At 39.6% G+C, this 24,705-nt stretch overlaps 1 protein-coding gene across 8 annotated transcripts in view; it reads right to left on the bottom strand.

The window, feature by feature from the left end:
• Window positions 1-24,705, bottom strand: part of klhl20 (kelch-like family member 20) — a 78,600-nt gene that overhangs the window by 40,761 nt on the left and 13,134 nt on the right. For all 8 annotated transcript variants that reach the window (XM_048602260.1, XM_048602257.1, XM_048602261.1 and 5 more), the window contains one exon: window positions 12,288-12,861. In XM_048602260.1, coding sequence (XP_048458217.1) covers window positions 12,288-12,830 — 543 coding nt within the window. In that variant the 5' untranslated portion in view covers window positions 12,831-12,861. The remainder of the gene's footprint in view (window positions 1-12,287; window positions 12,862-24,705) is intronic.

Raw genomic sequence — 24,705 nt, 5'->3', positions numbered from 1 at the left:
AGAGGAGATTTAGGAACTGTGGCACATCTGGGAACACTGATCTCTATGACAAAAATATTCGTTAAGTCCATAAAATACTTTGGTCATTTGGCCCATCAAGTCTGCTCCACTATTTGATCATGGCTGATATGTTTCTCAAGGCCATTTCTTCTGCCTTCTCCCTTTAATCCATGCTCCCCTTACCAATCAAGAACCTATCTATCTGTCTTGAATACACTTAATGATTGGCTTCCACAGCCTTTTGCAGCAATGAGACTGGCAGATTAACCACCATCTGGCTAAAGAAATTCCTTCTCCACTCAGCTCCAAAAGGTCGCCCCTTCACTCTGAAGCTATTCCTTCATACCTTCGTCTCTCCAACCAATGAAAGCATCTTCTCTATGTCCACTCTACCCGAGCCTCTCAGTAAGTAAGTTTCAATCAGATCCCTCCTCATCCTTCTGAACTCCATCAAGTATAGACCCAGAGTCCTCAACCACTCCTCATATGACAAGCACTTCATGCTTGGGATCATTCTTGTAAACCTCCTCTGGATCCCCTCCAAAGCCAGCATGTCCTTCCTTAGATATGGGGTCCAAAACTGCTCACAACATGTCAAATGCGGTCTGACCAGATTGAAGTCCCCTGTGATTATTGTAAAAGTGCCTTTCTTAAATGCCTTTTCCATCTCCTGATTTATTTTCTTCCCCACACCTTGATTACTGCTAGAAGGCCTGTACATAACTCCTATTGAGGCTTTTCTCCCCTTGGCAGTTCCTCAACTCTAATCATACAGATTCTATGCTTAACAACTCTAACTTGCTATCGACTTAATTTATTTTCTTAACCACAAGGCAACTTCACCCCATCTGCCCATCTTCTTGTCCTTTCATTAGAATGTGTATTCTTGAATATTTAGTTCCCACTTGTGATCCCCTTGCAGCCACATTTCTGATACCCAAAACACCATATCCACTAATTTCAATCTGCACTACAAGCTCATTTACCTTGTTTCATATACTGCAGGCATTTAAGCTCAACACCCTCAGTCCTCCATTGCCTGCACCCCCCACTTTTCATAGTTGTCTCCTTATCTGCTGCGCCAGAAGTTAGATTCTTGACCTTTTCCATACTTTGTCCTACTGAGAAATTAAGCTACAAGATAACCTAATGCAACATGTACTGTATACTTACTAATGTAAATCTCAAATAATTCAGTATTCCTTTTCCTCCTTTAGAGTTGTCTTCAATAAGTACATTTACAAGGATCCCCTGGGGAGATGCATATTCACATGTTTAATCAGCAGATGCACTTTTAGTAGCTAGTACAAGGAGAAATCCCTATTGTATTCCCAATTCATATTCTGGAGAAGTGGATTTATATATTTGCATTTTAATCAGAAATAATAAATGCTGAAAATTTAAGGAGGATTGAATCATCTTCTCATCTATTTAGATAGCTGTCTTTCAACCTGCCATGTCACATTTTAACTGCTAACATCCAATTTAAAGAATTAGCTTACATAAACAGAATCTGATTTATTCAAATATATCCGAATAAGTGTAATCTGTAGTTGATAATCCCTAACCTGGAGCCAGAAACAAATCACCGAGGACCGTTTTCAATTTTTAAAAAGTTTTTCTAATCAACTGAATCATACGCAGATACATTAGCAGAGTTTAAGAGGGGTTTTGACAGACAAATTAACAGGCAGGGAATTGATGATTATAGACCATGTGCAGGCACATGGGATTAGTTTAGATTGGCATAATGAACGGCACAGATGTCATACAGTCGTAGAGATGTACAGCATGGATATAGACCCTTCAGTCCAATTCATCCATGCCGACTCGACATCCTAAATAAATCCAGTCCTGTTTGCCAGTATTTGGCCCATATCCCTATAAACCCTTCCTATTCATGTACCCATCCAGATGCCTTTTCAATGTTGTAATTGTACCAGCCTCCACCACTTCCTCTGGCAGCTCATTCCATACACGCATCACCCCGTGTGTAAAAAAGCTGTTCCTTAGTCCCTTTTATATCTTTCCCCTCTCACCTTAAACCTATGCCCTCTAGATCTGGGCTCCCCCTGTCCTGGAAAAAATACCTTGGCTATTCACCCTATCCACACCCCTCATGATTTTACAAAGCCCTATAAGGTCACCCCTCAACCTCCAACACTCCAGGGAAAATAGCCCCCGCCCATTCAGCATCGTCCTATAGCTCAAACTCTTTTGCACTGATGTGTTATGCTTTTCCATCAATGAGGATTGGGATATTTATGGAGCCTCTTTCTCCAGCGAGTTGTTTAATTATCCACCACCATCTATGACTGGATGTGGCAGGACCGCCAAGTCTACATTTGATCCATTTGCTGTGGTGAGCCGAAGGGCCTGTTCCTGTCTTGTGCTATTCTATGTTCTATGATATTAGTCACATAGATTCTTCTATTATTTAGACTGCTATATTGCTTTTCAACACACAAAATTTTCAATGATTTAAATTTACAACAGAAGATATTAAATTAATCTATATAATTATAAAATAATATATTTATAATAATTACAAAACAATGACCCTTAAGTTTGCCCAATGTATTAGAATATCCTGCACAACTCTGCCTCCACATAGTGCTCCTTTCCAGCAGTGGAGTTGTGTTCTATCCCTGGAACTAGTAATCTTTACTTTCATGGGTTCTGCACATCTGTAAAGACAGTAATCCTCAATGTTCCCTTTGATCTCACTGCAGAAGAATGGGCCACAGCATTTACTGCTACCAACATGAGCATGCTTGTGCTGGATTATCAGCTTCCACTTAATACAAAAAGATTTTGTACAGTTTTCCAAGAGTAGGTGAAAGAATAGTCAGAAGAAAATAAAGAAAATAAGCCAGTACAGATATAAAGATTGGTGGAAGTACAGGTAGGTTGCAGAAGGACTTGGACAGGCTAGGAGAGTGGACAAAGAAGTGGCAGATGGAGTATAATGTGGGGAAGTATGAGGTTATGTACTTTGATAGGAATAGAGGGCATAGACTATTTTCTAAATTGGGAAAGGCTTCCAAAATCTGAAGCACAAAGGGACTTAGGAGTCTTAATTCAAGATTTTCTTAAGCTTAATGTGCAGGTTCAGTTGGCAGTTAGGAAGGCAAATGGAATGTGAGCTTTCGTTTCAACAGGACTAGAATACAAGAGCACACATAGCCAGAAGTTTCCATTAATCCAGCAGATTTGGTCTTCAGTAGTAAGGGTAGTGCAACTTTCAGATATACAGACGACTGCTGAGACTGCAGACATGACTAGTCAGAAAAGATAAAGCCTATGTGAGATCAGAGAAAATGGCAATTTAAATCTAAAATTGGCTCAGTGGAAGAATGCAAAGGGTAATGGTTGACAGCTGTTTGTGCAATTGCAAAGCTGTGTGCAATTCGATTCTTCAGGGCTCAGTGCCGGATCATTTGCTTTCACAATGCACGTCAATGAGTTAGATTTGGGAAAAGAAGTTTGCAGATGATTAAAAAAAAAATTGGCCACATGGCTGACAGTGATGAAAAAAGTAGCATGCTACAGGAAGACGTACCGGCCAGGTTGACAAATAAGCCGCAAATCCAAAGAAGTGCAAGGGAAAGCAGTTGGAGAGGGCAAAAAAGGCAAGGTAATGCACAATGAATAGGTTAGTGATATGTGTAGAGGAAAATGGATATTGTGGAGTGTATGCTCATAAATCCTATACAGTGGGATAGACAAACAAAGCGGTTTAAGAAAGCACACACGATGCTATCCTTTATTAGCTAAATTATAGAATACAAGAACATGGAGGTTATGTTAGGACTGTACTAAACACCAGTTAAGCCACACCTAGAACACTGCATTTATGTCTTGTCAACATATTACAGGAAGGAATTCAACAGGATTTTGACCCATTGGCAGTAAAGCAGCAACAATATAATTCCAGGTAAAGATAGTGTGCACCTTGGAGGGAAACTTACATGAATAGTATCCCTATGTATTAGCTGCCTGTGTTCTTCTATTTGGTAGAGTTACAGGTTTGGAAGGAGCTTAGCAACAGACATTAATGACCAGGAGGAATAAAATTAAATAGCTGGTAGAAGGGTTAAGGGAGTTGAAGAGAAAAAATACTTTCCATCCAGAAGGTGATGAACATAAAACTAGGAGCAGGGTATGTTAAATTTGGGCACTCAAAATTTGCCCTACGTTTCAAGAGAATCATGGTTTTAACTTCACTGTTAATTTGCAACCTCACCCGATCCATATCCCTAAATAGCCTTCTAAGTCAAAAATTTGTCTAACTCAGACAGGTCAATGGTTTGAGACTCACTACCTGAAAGGGTGGTAGAGGTAGAATTCCTCTTCACATTTAAGAAGTATTTGGATATGTACATGAACTGCCATAACCCATGAGGCTACAGACTGAAAGCTCCAAATGCTCAAAATATTATTAAACTGAAAAGTTCCATCAGCAACACAGACATAATGGATCAAATGCCTGCCTCAAGCAATAATTTCTATGACTCTGTGACAGATGAAATTTAACACAGAAAACTGTGAAGGAAGGAAGAAACTTTGGAAGGAAGAATGAGAAGGCAAAATGAACTAAACGGCACAATCTTAAAGGAGTTAGAGGAATTGAGAGAGCTGGTGTTGGCAGACACAAATCCTTGAATAGGACAGGACAAATTCATAACACTATTACAAGGCATAGAGTATCCAAGGTCTTATTAATGGAGACAGACTATGAAAGTAAAGGGGTTACGCTAAAGTTTATAAATCACTGGTTATGTCTCATTTGGAGCATTACGTTCAATTTTGGGCACTACACTTCAAGGGAAATTGCCAGGTCTTGGGAAGACAGCAGAGGAGGTTTACTAAAATAGTATTACAGATAAAGAATTTCATTTGTGTGGACAGAACTAGGAAGTTTGGATCACTTTCCTTATAGCATAGTCACTAATAGAAGTGTCTGAAATTATGAAGGGTTTTGATACAGTAAGTCAGGAGAAATTGTTGCCACTTCCAGTGGGACAGTCATTTGAGGAGTCAGATTTAAGATAATGAGCCAAAGAATATGAGCGTGAATTTCTTTTTATGATGATCAAAAATGTACTGTCCAAAAAATTAGTGCAAATAGATTCATAAAGAAATTATATATAAGCAAAATATGCATAGCTATGAAAAAAAAATCAGGAGGGTATCTAATTGGACAGTTTTACCAAAAAAGGTGGCACAGGCAAGCTGGGTGAAATAGTCTTCAGTCAGAGCGCACTGAAAGGTAATTTATTTTTGCCAAGGTAAATCTTACCGCTCGTGGTCCTTTCCTTGGAACTGTTTCCTTTCAATAAAATAATTATTTAAATAAAGGTTAAAATAGACACATCAAACTCACACAGTACAAAGACTTGATATTTGTTTAAAAAGATGAAGAATTGGTCTGAGATACGAATGGTTTCTATAGTGGGGCTGAGCTGGACAGATTCTATTCTGGAATAAGTTAGCCAGTCTCAACCAAGGCAGCACTGAGGGCATTACGGTCAGACACAACATTCCTAAAGGAGCAGGCAGAGTTCCTCATCAACCAACAACACCTACTAAGTGTCTGTGTGCAAATGCCAAACAAGGATAAAGTATCCCTTTGCTCTCATTGCCAAATAAAACGTCCGCACTGACCGTTTAAGCTCACTGACAAGGAATTTTGTTCTTGACAAAGTACTGGAGTGCTCTGATTAACACCAACTCACTCATCTTGCTAGTAAACCGTTGCTTCTTTCTGAAGAACTGCACCACCTGGTTCAATCACTTCCTTGCATTGTGTTTTGAATGAAAAGTAACTCTCATACAGTCTCTCACAACTACTTCAGGAACTTTATCTGATCTTCAAAGTTCTCAATATGTCAGTGTTGGAGAGTTTCCAAAAGGCATTTAAAGAATCTGCAACAGGTCAAAGACTGGAAGAAATTACAGGATTTGTTTTAGATCCAGCAATTGAAAAATAACAGTGAATCCACTTTATATAGAAAAGTGCCCCAGGTATTGGAGTGTCTCAATATCAAGAAACAAACAAATGTTAAAACACACAAAATTAAAAAAAATTCACCAACATTTGTTTCAAAGAAACCACAGAAACAGCATGATTTAGTGTTTTCTTTCTACCGTGGTACAGAAATGCTATGGTCAACAAAGTATGACCTGGAGCATTACTGTAAAATAGACCACATGTGTTGATAAATCTCAGTGATAAATCTTAGTGATAAATTCCAGAAGTAGCAAGATAAAACAAAGAGGGATCATTGAAATTGCTATTTAGTGAATAGTCTCCTAGATTGTACCTTAAGAATGCATCATTGCTAAAGAATATAAAGACCAGGCAGATAAATGTATTGATCTAACTTTCTCCTTTAATAACAACTAAGAGTTGAATGACAAATGTATAGCTTTCAACAAAGCAATAGTTGACACTTACAAATCACACCAGCAGCACCGCAACTTGTTCATACTTAGTTCAAGGAATTGCCTTAAGGCTCTTGCAAAATGTAAGTCTGTACTACGTTTATGCACGGACAACATTTTATCCCTAACGAGAACGTCGCGCACATCTCAAAATACTTAAACACTGGGTCCAAGCCAATCCTAAAGTGAAACTTGACCTTTCCAAAAATGTACCATCTGTAAACAACAATCCAGTTCCCCACATAATGTTCAATTACATTTAACAACTCAAGGGATCAATTGAGAAAAGATATTGCTGGAAATACATAGCGGTCTACCAATACTTCCAAACTAACAAGATAGATTTAATATGTAGATGTAACCTTTTCATGAGATTTAAAACATTAAAATCAATAACATGTTGAAAAGAAAAGCTGTGAGGCACAAAATATAAAAAGTTAGAGCAACTTTTTCATTTCCCATTGCCAGTCCAGTCACTACAAATAGCAGTTAGTGTTACACCGGGGATTTGTATTCGCCTTTAGTGTGATCATTTTGACTAGTTTTAATGCCACAGTGAATTGAGAAGTCACAGAGGACACATTAAAAAAAAGTCCCTTTGCCCTTTGTATTCTTCTCTCAACCATGGCAACAGGGAAAAATCGGAAAAGCGTGAAGCTTGTTCTCATGTACCCATTCTCCACTTAAGAAAAAGTATTATCCCACTTCCTTGTTTCCAGTTGTTTTGATTGGAAAGGAAGTGGAGAAAGCTGTGAATAGATCCTAACACAAGGACAATGGAACAGTATTTTTGATCGAAAACAAATAATGCTAAGTATTTCGCTCACACTTGTTCTGAAGTGCAAGCTCAACAGGTTTGACCACTTTCCCCAAATTAAATCAACAGCACTGAAAGAGAAATTACTCAGGTTCATATGGTGCCTTGCAATTTCTATGCCTTGCATCCGATAACGTGTTCATTGGATTTGAATGATTTCAATCACATGCTCCCTTGAACCTGTCTCCATCTCAGTCTCTCAGATTTCACTGACATTATTCAAATCAAGAAAGCCAGATTACACGCCATATTTTAATGTTCGACATTCTTTCTTAACTATTTGAAGCCAGAGAGGGTCATAAACTTCAATTTCCTTTCCCGATTCAGAAAATCACATGACTTTACTCATAACTGACTTAAAATGACAAAAAAGCATCCAAGACTAGAAATTCAAGAGGAAATCAAGGACACAAATCTATACCCTCACAGTCATGTCATTAAAAGTGTATCATGGAAACATGCATGAAGAAAACAATGGCAGTTTGGGGCACCAGCACGCAGCATCACAAAAAAACAAGAGTTACAACTAGATCTTCCCACTTCTGCGTTCCCAGTCAGCAAAAATTGGATGGTGGAGTAGCATTCAACAGAAACCTGACAGAACCATTCATTAAGGTTTGCAAGTAAATTACTTGCCCTTTTTAGCAGCACTAATGAAGAAAACAGATTCTTCCCTTGAAAGAAATTGATCAGGAACAAGTTGACTGCTCTTTTTAAAAAGTCTTTCACAGATTATAGGCATACACAAATACCATTGTCAAGAACAGATTTCTATGATTTTGACCCAGCAACAGTAAGGGATGGCAGGTGGCCTGGAGGAGACCCTACAGGTGGCGGTGTTCTCGTATATCTGTTTTTGTACTCCTAGGTGATAAACAATTTTGGAAAGTGCTGTCGAGGGAGCATTATTGAGTTACTGCAGTGTATCTAGTAGATAGTACTCAATACTGCCACTTTCCAACATGGTGAAAGGAGTGAATTTCAAGGTGGCAGGTGCATGGGATGTCAATCAATTGGGCTAATGGACAGTGTGGAGCTTTTTGTGTTGTTGAGTTGCACTCATTCCTGACTTGAGCTTTCTTGGGAGTGGACAGGCTTTGAAGAGTCAAGATGTGACTTACCACAGATATCCCAGCCTCTAATCTGCTTTTGTAGCCATTGTATTTAAATGTAGTACACTGTCTGATTAATGGTAATCCCAGTGTGTTGGTATTGGCAGACTCAGCAAAGGTAATGCCATCGGATGTCAAGGGAACATGGTTAGATTGTCTCTTGTTGGAGATGGTCATTACTTGGCACTTGTGTGGTATAAATGTTACTTGCCACTTATCAACTCAAGCTTGAACATTGTTCTTCGTTCATATGTTTGTGTGGCAAAGAACAAGATTAGTTCACTTAGTCCCTTTGAGCCTGCTGTCATTCAGTAAGATCATAGCTGATCTGATTTTAACTTCAACTCTATATTCTTCCATATCTCCGGTAATCATTCATGCCCACAGTAATCAAGGATTTATCCAGCTCTGCCTTGAAAATATTTTAAAATTTTGCATCCATTGCCTTTTAGAGGAAGGGAATTCCAAAGACATTCAAACCTCAAAGAAAATAGTTTCCTTATCTCTCTTTTAAATGGACACTCACTCAATTTTAAACTACGACCTCTCGTTCTCCATTCTCCTATGAAAGGAAACATCCTTTCAACACCCACCTGGTCAAATTCCCTCAGGATCTTACACGCTTCAATTAAGCGACCTCTGACTCTTCTAAACTCCAGAGGATACTGTCTTACATTTCCTCATAACGTAAACTACAGCAATCCTCTCATTCCTAGTATCAGTCAAGAAAACCTTCTCTGAACCGCTTCCAATCTATTAACATCCTTCCATTAGTACAGTGACCATTACATACACAATACTCAAGATGGGGTCACACCAATGCCTTGTAATAACTGAGGCGTTACCTCTCTACTCTTGATTCAATTCCCTTTGCAATAAACCACAACATTCTATCAACTTTCCAGTTTACTCGCTGTAGCATACTAACCTCCTGCATCTCATACACTGGGATACCTGTATCTCTCTGCATCTCAGAGTCCTGCATCCTCTCACCATTTAGATAACATGCTTCTTTTTTATTGCTCCCTCCTTCACAGCATTTTTTAGTGTGTCCAGGTCTTGCTGCAAATGGACATGCACTCCTTCAGTATCTCCAGGTGCAAATAGTACTAAGGGTTGTTACCCCATGATCAGAACCTAAACTTGAAGACCCACATAAATATGGTGGCGACAACAACATGTAAGAAACTAGGGGTCGTGTAGAGAGTAACGCATCTCCTAGTACTGCAAAGTCTGTCCACTATCTATATGGCACAAGTCAGGAGAATGATGGAATGCTTCCCACTTGCCTGGATGGATGCAGTTCCAACAACACTCAAGTTGCTTGACAGCAAGCAGGATAAAGCAGCCCACTTGACTGAGACCATATCCACATTCCACTGAAACGTCAACAAATAGTGGAAACAGCGTACACAATCGATGGGATGCACAGCAGAAAATTCAACAAAATTCCGTACACAACATCATCCAAATCCATGATCACTATTACTTAGAAGGTCAAGGGCAGCAAATAGATGGAACCACCAGATGCAAATTCCCCTCTACACCACTCATCATTCTAACTTGAAGTTCAAGAAGTCAGCTCAGTACACCTTCTTGAGGGCAGCTAGGGATGGCAAGTAAATGTTGGCACAACCAGTAAGCCCACATTACAAATGATGTTTTTAAAGTGATCATGATGGAAGGAAGGTCATTGAGGTAGCAATGGAAGATGGTTGAGCCTGGAACATTACCCCAAGGAAGTTCTGTGCTCAGCAGAACTCAAACCAATGGAGAATATTCTGATTCCCATCAATTCCAGTTTTGCTGTTGCTCCTTGATACCTACCACACTCAGACAATTGCTACTTTGAGATTAAGAGCAGTCAATCTCACCATGCCTCTGAAATTCAGCTGTCTTTTGTCTATTTTTGGATCAAGTCTGTAAAGAGGTCAGGAGTTAAGTAGCTCAAGCAGAACCTGAACTGAGTACCATTGAGCAGGCTATTGATGAGTAAGTACTGCTTCATAGGACCATCTACGACACCTTCCATCACACTGTTAATGATTCAGAGTAGATGAATATGACAGCATAAATCGACAGGAATTGGGGTGAATTTACATGGAGCAGACTATTGCCAGAATGTTATCAAGCCCACAGTCTTTGTCATATCCTGTCCCTTCAGCAATTGGTGATATCAACGTAAAATGAATTCAATTGGCTGAAGGCTGATATCTGTTGAGCTGGGGACCTCAAGATGAGGCCAATATAGATCATCCATTTGGTGTTTTTGGTCAAAGATGACTGCAAATATTTTGTCTCCAAAAGGACCACTTGACAGTGACTCTTACCAACACAATCATGGATAGACGCTTATGCAACAGACAGGTTGGTGAAGATGAGATCAAGTAGGCTTTTCCTTCTTGTTGGTTACCTCACCACCCGCCACAGACCCAGTGCTGTGTCTTAGGACTTGGCCAGCTCAGTCGATGAGCCAGCCTTGGTGATACGGCATTGAAGTCTCGCATCTAGAGTACATTCTAAACCCTTGTCAGCTTCCATGCTTCTTCCACCTTGCACACAAATGAGAACTGAACCATCAGCTGAGGCTATGCGAAAGGTGATGATCAGCAGGATGTTTCCTTTGCATGTCTGACCTGATGCCATGAGGTTTCACGGGTTCCTGAATAAATGTTGAGCACTCCCAGAGCAACTGGTCTGTTGCTTGATGTGTCAGGTCCTCCAGTTTTGGCACAATCCCCCAAATAGAGTCACAGAGTCAGAAGAGTCATTCAGCGTAGAAACAGACTGGTCCACGCTGACCACATTCTCAAACTAAACTAGTCCCTCTAAACCTTTCCTATTCATGTACCTATTTAAATGTCTTTTAAATGTTGTAACTGTGCTTGCATTCATCACTTCCTCAGGCAATTCAGTCCACGCACGAACCATTCTCTGTGTAAAAACGTTGCCCCTCATGTCCTTTTTAAACTTTCTCCTCTCACCTTTAAATGATGTCCCCTAGTTCTGAACTCCCCTACCCTAGGGAAAAGACCTTTGCTATTCACCTTATCTCTGCCCTTCATGATTTCATAAACCTCTATGAAGGTCACCCCTCACCTCCTGTGCTCCCATCCCATCCAGCCTATTTTGAGAACTCAAACCCACCAGTCCCAGCAAATTCCTGGTAAACCTTTTCTGAACCCTCTCCAATTTAATAACATCCTTCCTAAATGTTAGTCCGAAGGTCACTGCAGGATCAGCAGGGCTAGATTTACCGTTGACATCCATTTTCATTCCTTATTAACCATTTGGTGCAAGTCTGATAGAACAGAAGGTCTTGCTAGCTATTTCATCGGGCAGTTAAGAGGCAACCACATTTCTGTGGATCTATACTCACTTATGGTACACCAGGTAAGGGCAGCAGGTTTCCTTCCCTAAAAAGATGTTAATAAATCAGATGAATTTTTACAACAACCAATAAAGTTTCATGGTCACCATTGCCAATTCTTAATTCCAAATTTATTCATCTTGTTTAAATTCCACCATTTGCAATTTGAGTTCTGAACCTACATCTCCACTGAATTCCAACAAAGCCACTGCCTCCCCAATACTTTCACTACCAATACAGATTGTTGAATAAATCAATAAGCACAATGTAAAACTCATGTTATTTCTGTAACATTCAAGTAATTTCCAAGGAATAACATAATTTTCTTTTCTGAAAATAATTTAGTCTCCAAAACAACAAACTGGCCAAGTTCAATATTCTAACATTAAATACATAACATCTACATTTGTTGCATCATGAATAAGCGATTGTTGAATCTGGATCAATATAACCCCTACAGCCTCTGAAGGTCACTGCACAAATTGCTTAAGTTTAATTACACTGGCATCACAAGTCTTTGTTTCTTTTTATTATCTCTCACCTCTTGAAAGTTGTGTTGAGTGAATTTGTCAGCAATCCGCAGCAGTTCTCTGCAGGAGTGGGTATCAGCAAAAGCTCTGATTCCCAAGCAGTTGGATGGATCAAGTTGCCTCTTCAGAAACTCACAGCATGCTTCCTGGATCTCGGCCAGCTGCAACAGGCAGGCAGCCGGCAGCAAGGTCTGCACGTTCCCCTCCTCTACCGTTATCTGAGATGTGTAAGCAAAGTCAATCAGCAACTCCATGGCACGTTCGTCGATATCACGGATCACCACCTCTGTCTGCCGGCTTTCTGCGAGCTCACCTGTGAACATGGCTCGAAAGTAGGGGCTGCAAGCTGATAGGATCACTCGATGTGCATAAATCTTTTTTGCGCCCACAACCAGCACCACATCACAGAGTTCCCGGTGCTTCCTCAGGAGGTTGATCACTTCTAAAGTCTGCCGAGGGTGTTTATCTGATACAAATGGCATCCTGGCTGGTTGTGGTACTCCCTCCGGCAGTTTGTTGGGGTCACCAAGTGTACATCGACTAGTGACATCCATTCCTACCTCTACTGGTCGAGCACTGATGCACCTGAAGAGGAGGAGGCAAAAGGAACAGTTGAGCCTCAACTTTTAAATGTACAGTTTACCCTATAAAACTTTAATCATTTCAATTTCATATTATAACCCATCATTTCATTATAGTCATGCACTACAAAGGACTACCCAGGACAGCTAAGATGCTGCACCATTCTACGGGAAGATACTGTTAGGCATAAAACCAACGCACCAAGCTACATCAGCAGGGCAACCTTGGAATGGTAGGAATGGGAGGAGAGGAGATGTAATGGGTAGTTCTGGGAATGCTGCACAATGTGAATGGCAGTTAAGAGAAATAGAACAAATCCACCTTACTACTGAATACCAGCAGATTTTCAAGTTTAACATTGATAGATAAGTTTTGGAGCATGTTAGCCTTCTCATTTCTCCAGTTGAAGAAAGGGAGAAAATAAAAAATGAAAAAAAAGACAAAGCTTAAGAGGAATGAATTTTAAAGCACTTAACTGTATCATATAAGTGACTTACAAAAGAGTTAATACAGTTGATGCTGTTAACACATTAATTACCCAAAATTATTTGGTACAAACTATTGCTTAATTTTGCAATCTATTGATAATCACAGTTACTGTATTTGTGCAGAATGAATGCAGGTAATAGAAATAACATCATAACTGCAGTGTACATGAAATGACATAAAGGGAGTTTTGTTACTACTAATGTCACAAGTATAGTGATTTGATATTCAGACTCCATCTGCACATTACATAATAGGTATTTATCAAATTGGTTAGAGAGCAACTGCCATTCATATCTACCACTATGACCTCCACCATCTCTATCAATGACCAATCTTACTCCTTATGGGGGAAGAAATGGTTTCGTAGTATTGTCGCTGGACTAGTAACCCGATGACTCAGGTTCAAATCCCGCCATGGCAAATGGTGGAATTTGAATTCAACAAAAGTTGAATTTTTAATTGGAATTAAAAAGATTACCATGAAATCACTGTCAATTGTCAGAAAAACTCAACTGGTTCACTAATGTCCTTTAGGGAAGGAAACTGCTGTCCTTACCTGGTCTGACTTATATGAGATTCCAGACCCATAACAATGATGTTGATTCTTAATTGCCTTCTGAAATGCCTGGCAAACCATTCAATTTTAATGAACTGCCAGAAAGGAAATAGGAAATGAAAATAAATGGACCACCTGGCATCAATTAAGGCACCGGAACAATGAAGAACAAAATCCTGTTGAACCCTACAAAGTTGTCCTTAACTGACATCTAGGAACGAGTGTCAAAATTGGGAGAACAGTCTCACAGACAAATCAAGCAATAGCCTGACACAATCAGTACGGATTTGGAAAAACTGCAGAGCTTAGATCTGATCCATTGGTTGTGGAATTTCTTGGCTCTATCACTTGTTGCTTATGCTGTTTAGGATGCAAGTTGTCCTATGTTATAGCTTCACCAGGTTGACACCTCATTTTTAGGCATGACTGGTGCTGCTCCTGGCATGCTGTCCTGCACTCTTCATTGAACCAACATTGATCCATCACTTGACAGTAATAGTAAAGTGGAGAATGTATTGCTCTCACAACATGAATCAAGCAACAGCCTAACATCACCATATTTTCAGAATCATATCTTGCACACAAATTTCCAGACAACAAAACACCATCCCTGGGTATTTCATGTCCCGCCACCAGAACAGACCCAGCAGAGCTGGCGACATGGAGATACACAATCAAGATGGAGTTGCCTTCGAGATCCTCAACATTGACTCTGAACTCCATGAAAGTCTCATGGCATCACGGGTAAGGAAATCTCCTGCTCTCCTGCTAATGACAACATACACCACCCAGGTGATGAAGCTGTACTCATCTATGTTGAGCAGCACTCAGAGAAAGCTTGGTAGTTACATCTGCCCATGACAGTATCAGTACGAGCGCTGACTGCACAATCCTTGCGAAGTCCCATCTTCATATTGAGACAACTGCCCATCATGTTGTGTAGCACTATTGCTGTTCTTAGTAGGATAAATTTTGAACAGAGCTAGTAACTCATGACTGGCCATCCAGAAGACAAACATTTCTCAAAAACTTCAAGTCCAATTTGTGCAGAAGTTCCCACAGGCAGCAGGAAAAATTTCAGTTAACTGTTTTTTGGTGGTGTTAAATTGAAGGATGAATATTAGCCTTGACTCTGGGAGAATTCACAGCTCCTCTCTGTGACACACCATGGGGTTTTTAAGATTGACCAGCCTAGATATCCATTCATCTCCCGGTAAAGGCTACAACTAACAACTTCTCACCCAGACAAAGTGCTCTTGCAAATTATTACTTAATTTTTTAAAAAAAGAACTGCACATGCTGGAAATCAGAAACAAAAACAGAAATTGTTGAAAAAAACTCAGCAGGTCTGGGAGCATCCAAGACAGGAAAGCAGAGTCAACTTCTCCCTTCTGAAGGAGGGGGATGGACCTAAAATATTATGTCTGCTTTCTGTCCAAGAGTTTTCCCAGCAGTTTCTGATTATTATTTATTTTATCTCAAGGGAGGTCATGGCCCAGTGATACAGATGTTATCCAGTTAAAAAAACTACACATATTCTAAAGACCCAGATAATATTTTCGGAGTCTCAGTTAATATTGTGACTCTCCGGTTCAAATTCCACCACAACAAATAGTGGCATTTGATTTCAATAAAAAAATCTTTATCAGTAAAGTCATGAAAGGGGACAGCAACAGTGCCATCAAGCAGCATTTGCTCTGCAATAACCTGATCACTTACATTCAGTTTGGGTTGCACCACTCCATTCAGCTCCTAACTTCATTAGAGCCTTGGTTCAAACATGAACAAAGCCGAAATACAGAAGTGAGGTGAGAGTCACTGCTCTTGACATCAAGGCTGCATTTGACTGAGTGCGCCGCCAAGGACAGGTAGCTAAACTGCAGTCAATGGAAATTATGGGAAAAATTTTCCACTGTTAAGGTAATTTGTCTGCCACTTAGTCTGTGGAGAGGACACTCCTCAGTAATGTGCAGCACTGTTGTGTCTCTCCACAAGTATTTATAATGTTTCTTCAAAGGTGGCAGCATTGCAGATTGGTTACTCAGATGCCACGATTTGTCCTGCAACAGTTTAGCAAAGACCAATCTAATCAAGGTAATTCAAAGCTTGCAAATTGACAGATTGGGCTCATCACAAGCAATTTCTGAGCCTGTGCTTCCCATTACCTGGTCCTAAGAATATTTGCTGGTAGATCTTTCTTGACAAAGTTACTCCATACAGAGTGCCGAGGTGGAAAGTGGCCCGTACTTTGGTTGAACAGGTTAACATGAAGTAGTAAATAAGGTGCAGAAAAGATGGCTTCAACCAGCTTGTGGGTTTCATCCATTAGCGATGAATGGAGGAAAGATATTTGGGAGGAAAGAAAGCCAAAGATGAGGGGTTGAGCAAATGTGATGACTTTTGCCAAGTAAGTGCACAGTATTCCAGTGCACAGTAAGATAAGTCAAGTTCTGAAGTACTGAATTTTGTGGCACAGTGCTCTATATAAATCTATCAAGTTTGATTACCAGTTTTTTTCTGGTTTTTGATTGATGCTGCTGTTTTCTTCACATATTGCCATAAGAAAAAAGAATGTTGAGTTGGGATTGTGAGATATTGTATTATGATTCTCTTTACCAACTCACTCACAACCGCTCTATGTTTACCATATGGCATTTCCATTCACTCATTCATAAAACCACATTAAATTAAATTAAACATCCCTTCCAACCCATTACTGCTTCTTCACACCTTTCAATTCTTATTGAGCCCATGCTGCAAACAGCACTTAGACCTGTTGCTGTATCAAAGGCTACTCCTGAATAAGTGTTAATACCGCAACCTACTCAGAACAATGCCATCCCCGCCATCGTGTCTCCATAACTCACTCAAAACTATGGAAAGATTATAATATTAATTAGCCCTTAGCAACCATCTCGCAGGACCTGAATAGGTTGCAGAACATCAGTGTCTTCCACTAATATGTGCTTTTTAAAATACATATTAAATAGAGCCGCTACCCCTTTAAGAAACTTACTATCAAAACAGCACTTCCGTGAAACTGCGTGAATGAATGTGTAAGAAATGTCAAAACCGGCAATAGTGAATGAAATCTCATGCTCCAGCTGCAGGAGATCAGTTTAATATCCTCGATTCTTTTATTTAGTACATACACAATTTCTCACTTATTTAGATCATGTAGGTCTAGTATTTTTACTAACATTTCTAACTTTAAAGACAAAAGGACTAACACCTCTTATGCAAGCTCAGACCGGACAGACATTCGAATCCCAACAGGAGTAACATTTAGCAAGTGCTTAAACAATCTCCTGCTTCCCAGGGCAGATGTCATGCAAATTTGTGTCCAATAGATACAACTATGTGACATTCTAATACTAAAATTTTAATGTATGTAAAAACTGTATAACAGATGCTGCTATAAAACTGTACTTTGGATTCCATCACTGCCTCAAATTGTGTTACTGCAGATGCTCAATAAAGAGGCTACTTTCGCCACTCACCGATCTTGACTGTTATTGCACACGACCCCACAGGATCACAATTTAGACTCTGGCCATCCATATAAATACTGGAGTTGGACTACCTGGATACATATTCAGAATGACTCAACACACCATGTGCATCAGTGGTCTCCTTCAACTTTGTCATACATCAACAATGATGAACTGAAATCAAACACCAGCAAGATCACTACCGAACCAAGCTGTGTATTACCAAGTCCTGACAAATGATTTTTTTATGTGAATTAAGTATATGAAGAATCATTAAGTTCAGAGAACCTTCACTCAGAAGATCACTGATACTCTCCATAATTGCAGATGGGATTATTAGTCAGTGGGTTACTAACAATAATTCCTCCCATTTAACTAAAGACAGAATTAACCAAAGGATGAGGAGATACAATTGTTGTAAAATTAATTTTATTAGCTACCTCTTGCAAGTGACAATGAACATACTGCAAGAATCCGAAGATGTCTGATGAAACCAATCTGGGATCGAAAAGCTTTATGGCACGTAGAGGAAACATTGCCATTTAAGAAATCTAGTCTTGTATTATTGATTCATGTTATGGCTTGTTCTATTCATTATCTAGCTTGTCCTTTTCATTTTGTCACTGATTTTCAAAATACTGGGATTCTTACAACAAAGTCTGCCTCTATCTGGTTGGTCTAGCGCAATCATCTCCCAGGAGACAATGTAAATATTGAGGATTTTAATGTGGCCTTTCAGTACATCCATAAGGCCCTTCTTCTGTACTTCTCTGGGGTGTCTGTTCTGGCAGAACTGGGAGCAGACCACCTATTTTTGGAGCCTGATTTCTGACATTCGAACCACGTAACAAAACAACAAAACTGATGGCAGACTATCATAGTCTCAACGCTTATTGTGCCTGCTTGAGAAAGAACACTAACGTTGGGGTGATGTCTTGAAAAAGAAAAACTAAACTGCTGCTTGGCCTGTTAACTGTATGGCTTTTTGATACAAATCTTTCAATTCAGGGGCTCTCTATGCACCTGCAAACCCACAAGCTGCTGCCCACAAACTTCCTTTTCTTGAATCTCTAAGCATAGGAAAAGCACATCATCTTTTAAAGGGACCATGCACTACTTTCCCCCCCTAGCATTTTACACACACCAAATTCTAACTTCCTGCCTTCCAATTCACAAGTACTCTACCCAACTTCGCAACACAGGCCTGAGAGAGAAGGGTTGGAGCTGCGCTGTCAGTTTCTCTCCTCCGTGCTTATGATTTCAGCATGGAATCCTTGATGCTCATCATGTTGCTCATCATTTTTGAGATGGCTTTCACCACCTCCATAGGCACTAGTGACATTCAAGTTCATCTCTAACTGGGTGCTGTAGGATGAAGTTGAAAGTATTTCCATTAACAATGAATTCTTGATTGAAATAGTCTTAAGGCTGTTACCTCCAATACACAATGAATTAATAGTAGGTAGATGGTGCTATATCGGAATTACAATTACCTGAAGTTGGCAGCACGTTTGCAGTAATTGGTGCTTTCTCAGTTTGCCTTTAGTGTGAGGAGCACTCTAAAAATTAAGATTTATTAACAAAACTGTTTTTTAAACAAGAGAGTTGGAAAGTCCCTAAACTTGTCATATTTTATCAAATGAGAAACAGAACAAAAACAAGGTAAAGTATGGGGATCATTACAAAGATAAGCTATTAAACTAGCCAAAAGACCAAAAATTCAAGTTACCTTCCACAGGAATATTAAAAAAGTCTGTTTTCAATTTCTCCCTAAACAGAAAGCTCCTCACATTTGAACAGTTTGAAAATCTGTAATCCAAATCAATTATAGCAATAATCTTTTCACCTCTAAGTGATGTATTTCAACTTTCAATGTCAGCAGCAGCTGAGAATGCGGCCCAAACAAAATATAATTTGGTTGATAGAATCATACACACGCAGAAGAAGTCCTTCAGCACATCAAGTTTGCACTGACACAAACACCTGACCTTCACACTAATTCCATTTACCAGCACTTGGCCCATAGACTTGAATGTTATGTCATGCCGAGTGCTCGTCCAGGTACTTTTTCAAGGAAGTGTGCCAACCGGCCTCTACTGCTCTCCTAGAAAGCACATTGCAGAATGTCACCACTCTTTGATTAAAAAATGTTTTCTTCACACCTCCCCTAAACCTCTTGCCCGTCACCTTAAACCTGTGTCACTTCATGACTGACCCTTCAACGAGGGGGAACAGCAGCTCCTTATCCACTCTGTCCATGCCCTCAATCCAGGTTGCACCTCCATTTTCTCTGCTCCAACAAAAACAACTCGAGTCTATCCAACCTTTCCTCATGACTTAAATTTTCCATTCTAGACAACATTGTAATGAATCTCCTCTGCACTCCTTCCAGAGCAATCACATCCATCCTGTAATGTGGTGAACATAACTGCACACAGTACTCTAGACCAGGTATCACCAAGGTTCTATGCAACACCAACATGACTTCCCAGGTTTTGTAACCTATGCCTCGATTGATAAAGGCAAGTGCCCCCATGTCTTTTTCACCACCCTATTAACATGTCTTTCCGCCTTCAGAGATCTACAGACAAACACGTTAAGGTCACATTGTTCCACTGGGCTTCCTAGTGTCACATCATTCATTGAATACTTTCGTGTCAAATTATTCCTTCCAAAGTATATCACCTCACACTTTTTAGGGTTAAATTCCATCTGGCACTTATCTGCCCATTTAACAATCCCATTTACATCTTCTTGTAGCCCAAGACATTTAACCTCACTGTTAATCACCACAAACAATCTTTGTGTCATCTGCAAATTTATTAATCCAACCCCTAAACAGTCATCTATGTCATTTATATAAATAATGAATAATAGGGGACCCAGCACAGATCCCTGTAGTACACTTCCAGTCACTAAAGCAGCCTTGTCAAAACCCTTTGTCTCCCACAACTGAGCCAATCTGAATACATTTTATCAAATTACCCTGTATCCCATATGCATTTGCTTTTTTAATAAGTCTCCTTTGTGGGACAAGTTTTGCTGGAATCTAAATAAATCACACCAACTACACTACTCGCATCTAGTCATCTCCTCAAAGAATTCAATCAAATTTGTTAAGCATGACCTCCTCTGATGAAGCCATACTGACAAAACCTGATCAAGATTTGCTTCTCCAATTGGAGACAGATGCTCTCCTTCACAATTTTTTCTAATAGTTTCCCTACCACTAGCATGATACTCACTAGTCTGCAGTTCTCTGGCTTAGCTCTACAATCCTTCTTAAATATTGGAACCACATCAATTGTTCTCCAGTCCTCTGGCACCTCTCCTGTGGCCAGAAAGTTGGGTCAGCGCCTCTGCAATTTTCTCTCTCTTGCCTCCCACAGTAGCCTGGGACATAATTCATCCAGACCTGGAGATAAGTCCACTTTTAAGCCTGCTGACACTTCCAATACCTTGGTCTTCCCAATGTTAATTTGCTCAAGTACCTCGCAGGTTCTCTCTCTGGGTTCCATACCTGGGTAAAGTCAGATATAAAGTACTGGCTCAACACTGTACCAATGGCCTCTGCTTCCACCCACAGATTACGCCCTTGGTCCTAATGGACCCTAATCTTTCCCTGGTTATCTTTTTCCCATTGGTATACTTATAGAATAGCTTTGGATTTTCCCTACTTTTACCAGCCAGTGCTTTCTCATATCCCCTCTTTGCTTTCCTAACTGCTTTCTTAAGCTCCATCCTGCACTTTCTCTGCTTCACTAATGCCTAAGCGAATTCGTTCCCCTTGTACTTTCCAAAGCCTTTCTTTTCCTTATCATCATATCCTAAATATTTCTGGTCATCCATGGTTTTCAGGGCTTGTTACTCCTTCCTATCACCTTAGAGGGAACATATTGGGCTTGTACCCTCCTCATTTGTCTATTTCTTGTCCATAAGAAGCTTCAACTGTACTATGTTGTGATCACTAAAAAGTGCACCCCACCATCACCTCAAACACCTGTCCAGCTTCATTTCCCAAAACTAGATCCAGAACAGCTCCATCCCTTGTTGGACTGTCTACAAATTGCACCTTAAATATTCTTCTGTATATGTTTCAAGAAATCATAATCCAAAGTCTGTAGAGAGCACAATACAGCTCAAGAATTCACAATTCTTACTCAGAATACAAATACAAACAGAACATGAAATAAATATATATGTTGAGGTCAGAGTAAAAGGACAAATGTTGTGACCATGTGGGAACTTTGCTATACCTGACCTTGGAGTGACAGATGCATGCACTAGAAAAAATATACCTTAAACTAACCCCACACACCCACTCACCCATCCTACCAGTACTTAATAAGATTCATTTTTCCAAACAAGAAGATAAAATTGAAAGAAACGTACTGCAGATCGATGGAGCGACAATGAGTTAGAACAATGAAAGATCATTGACCTGACATGATTTATTTTTCTAGCATTTTCTGTTTCGACTATAAAATAAACAATAAATTCAATAGAATGAATAACGTTAATATTTTAAACTCTTGCTATCTTTCTGGGAGTTTTGCAGCTATTCAGACAGCCTGGAAAATAAAACTTTCTTCTAGCCCAGAATTAGAATAAATGATCAATTTCCTGACTTTCAAGCAATATCAACGAAAGAACCTGCGTAAGTTATTTCAATTCAGCTTGTACGATCTTGATTTGTGTAAACCAGTTGCAGTTTTGAAGTCTACAAAACAATTACTCCATTTCAAAATAATTCATTGGCTTTGGGATATCGAGGATAAAATGGATTCCATTGATAGCAGAGTACTGCCATCAACACACGCTATCATACAGCAGCCTTGCCTGAATGAGTCTAATTCAAATGAAATTTTAGGACTCAATAAACATTATGTATTTTAATTCAAAGAAAAGAGCAACAGGCTTTCTGGAATTGCAGCATTAGTAGTAAATATTTCTGCTCTCAGGAAAATCTATCTAGTCTCTCTCCACTTCGTCCACATGATCATGTCCACTGATTTTGATCACTTCAGGCGTTGAAGAGGAACTTTAACAAGTGATTTTTGCCCTTATTGGTCTTGGGGTTCTTTTCTTTTTTTGCTTCACTCAGATTTGAAGTCTGGAGGGTGGGTGGCATGGAAGTGACTAGTCATTTACTTAGCCTTCATGGTAGGTTTGCTGGACCCTGGGGTCTTTTCTTTCCTTTCAATTTTGAATGATCAAACAATTTGTGAAATCAAACACAGCACACAGATGATTCAACCTTGCAAACAGAAGACTTAAAAGTGATGGATGATTGTGGAGTTGACTAAAGGGAGTGGCTACAAACGCAAGGTGATAATTAGTTCAGATCTGGAATCAGTCTTCTGAGCAGGAGAAATATGACTAGAATCATTATGCCTTTTGGGTAGAAGAAAAGCATTATTTAAGTAGTTACAGTGATTAAAATGTCTTTCTGGTGCACTGAAAGGTTGTTCACCGAAAGATCTTCTTGCATAACAATCATCCTCGCATTATGTGGGGTACCAAATGGAAAAAGTATGGTTCTGTAAAACGGGTCATGGATTGCAATTTCAAATCTTAATTTTTCTGCACCAGTTTTGAGCTGACAACATTCAACAGAAATGAAATGTCCACACTTGGAATGGTAGTTGTCAGTATCCAATAATGAAAACAGTTGGAAGAGGAGATCAGAATAGTCTGAACCCAACTAAATTATGGGAAGGTTAGGGGTCAGAACCAGACTATTTGGACGCCAGCAGCAGAAATTATCTGAATCAAAGACACATTAATATATCAGTTAGGCTGCAGCTAGACAACTGTGTACAGTTTAGGCCACCATTTTAAAAGAAAGGATATGATCATACCAGATGATGCATTTCTTCCGGTTTTCTACATGTTAGCCCTCAAAACATACACTTCAGAGACTCAGACCGAGTCAGATATCTGACAATTTATTAACAACTATACACACTAATGTGACATCCATACATATGCATAGTTTGGGTTATATGCTTACTTAGATTACTATCACTTACAAACATATTTATGTTCTTCCTTAAATAAGGAGACCAATACTGTACACTACTCTAGATGCAGTCTCACCAGTGCCCTGTATAATGAAGCATAACCTCTCTACTTTTGTATTTAAATTCCCTTATAACACCACAATTGCAATAAATTAGCTTTCATAATTATTTACTGTACCTGCACACTAACCACTTACAATTTACGCACTAAATTATGCAGACCCTCCACATCTCAAAGCCCTGAAATCTATCAACACTTGATAAAATGTTTGTTCTTTATTCTTAGAATCATAGAATCCCTACAGTGTGGAGAGGCCATTAGACCCATTGAGTCTGTCCCCCTCCTTCTTCGAAGAGCATCCAGTCCAAACCCAGCCTCCACCTTATCCTTGTAACATTGGATTTACCATGGCTAATTCACTTAGCCTGCACATTCCTGGCTACTATAGAGCAATTTAGCATGGTCAATCCACATAATCTGCACATTTTTGGACTGTGGGAGGAAACCAGAGCATTTGGCGAAAACCCATACAGCCATGGAGAAAACATGTAAACTCCACACAGACAGTCACCCAACGTTGAAATCAAACCTGGGTCCCTGGCGCTATGAGGCAGCAGCGCTAAAAATTGTGCAACCTCTTCTTGCTGCCAAAATGGACAATTTCGTACTTCTGAGGAAGGGTCACTCGACCCGAAATGTTAACTCTGATTTCTCTCCACAGATGCTGCCAGACCTGCTCAGTTTTTCCAGCAATTTCTATTTTTGTCTCTGATTTACAGCATCCGCACTTCTTGCGGTTCTTAATTTCATACTTTCCCACTTAATACTCCACTTGACAAAATTTTTCCCACTCAGTTGACCTATCTATATCCCTTTGTAGCCGCCTGTTGTTCTCTTCACAATTTACTTTCTGACGTAACTTTGAATCATCAGCAAATTTAGCAAACATACCTTTGGTCCTTTCATTCCACCCGATTACCAAAAGCTTCTCCAAATGTCCTGCGTCTTTAATAATAGGTTCAACATGTACTTTATGACAGATGTTAAGCTAACTGGCCTGTAGTTTCTGCTTTCCGTATCCCGTCCTTTTGAATAAAGTAGTCACATTCACTATTTTCCAAACTAATTTAGGATAACGTAATCTCGAATGGAGGATTTGAGCCACGAGAAAATATTATGTAGACTGTTCTTTGAAACAGAGGAGGCGGAGGGAAATGCAATTGAAATGTATAAAGTTATTCAGATTATGAATAGGAAGATTGCATATCGTTTAAGAGAAATCCATGG

This window comes from Rhincodon typus, chromosome 10, assembly GCF_021869965.1.
Source record: "Rhincodon typus isolate 14 chromosome 10, sRhiTyp1.1, whole genome shotgun sequence".
Classification (NCBI taxonomy): domain Eukaryota; kingdom Metazoa; phylum Chordata; class Chondrichthyes; order Orectolobiformes; family Rhincodontidae; genus Rhincodon; species Rhincodon typus.
Note: the sequence above shows the minus strand (reverse complement) of the source record. Positions and strands in the feature narration are given on the sequence as shown.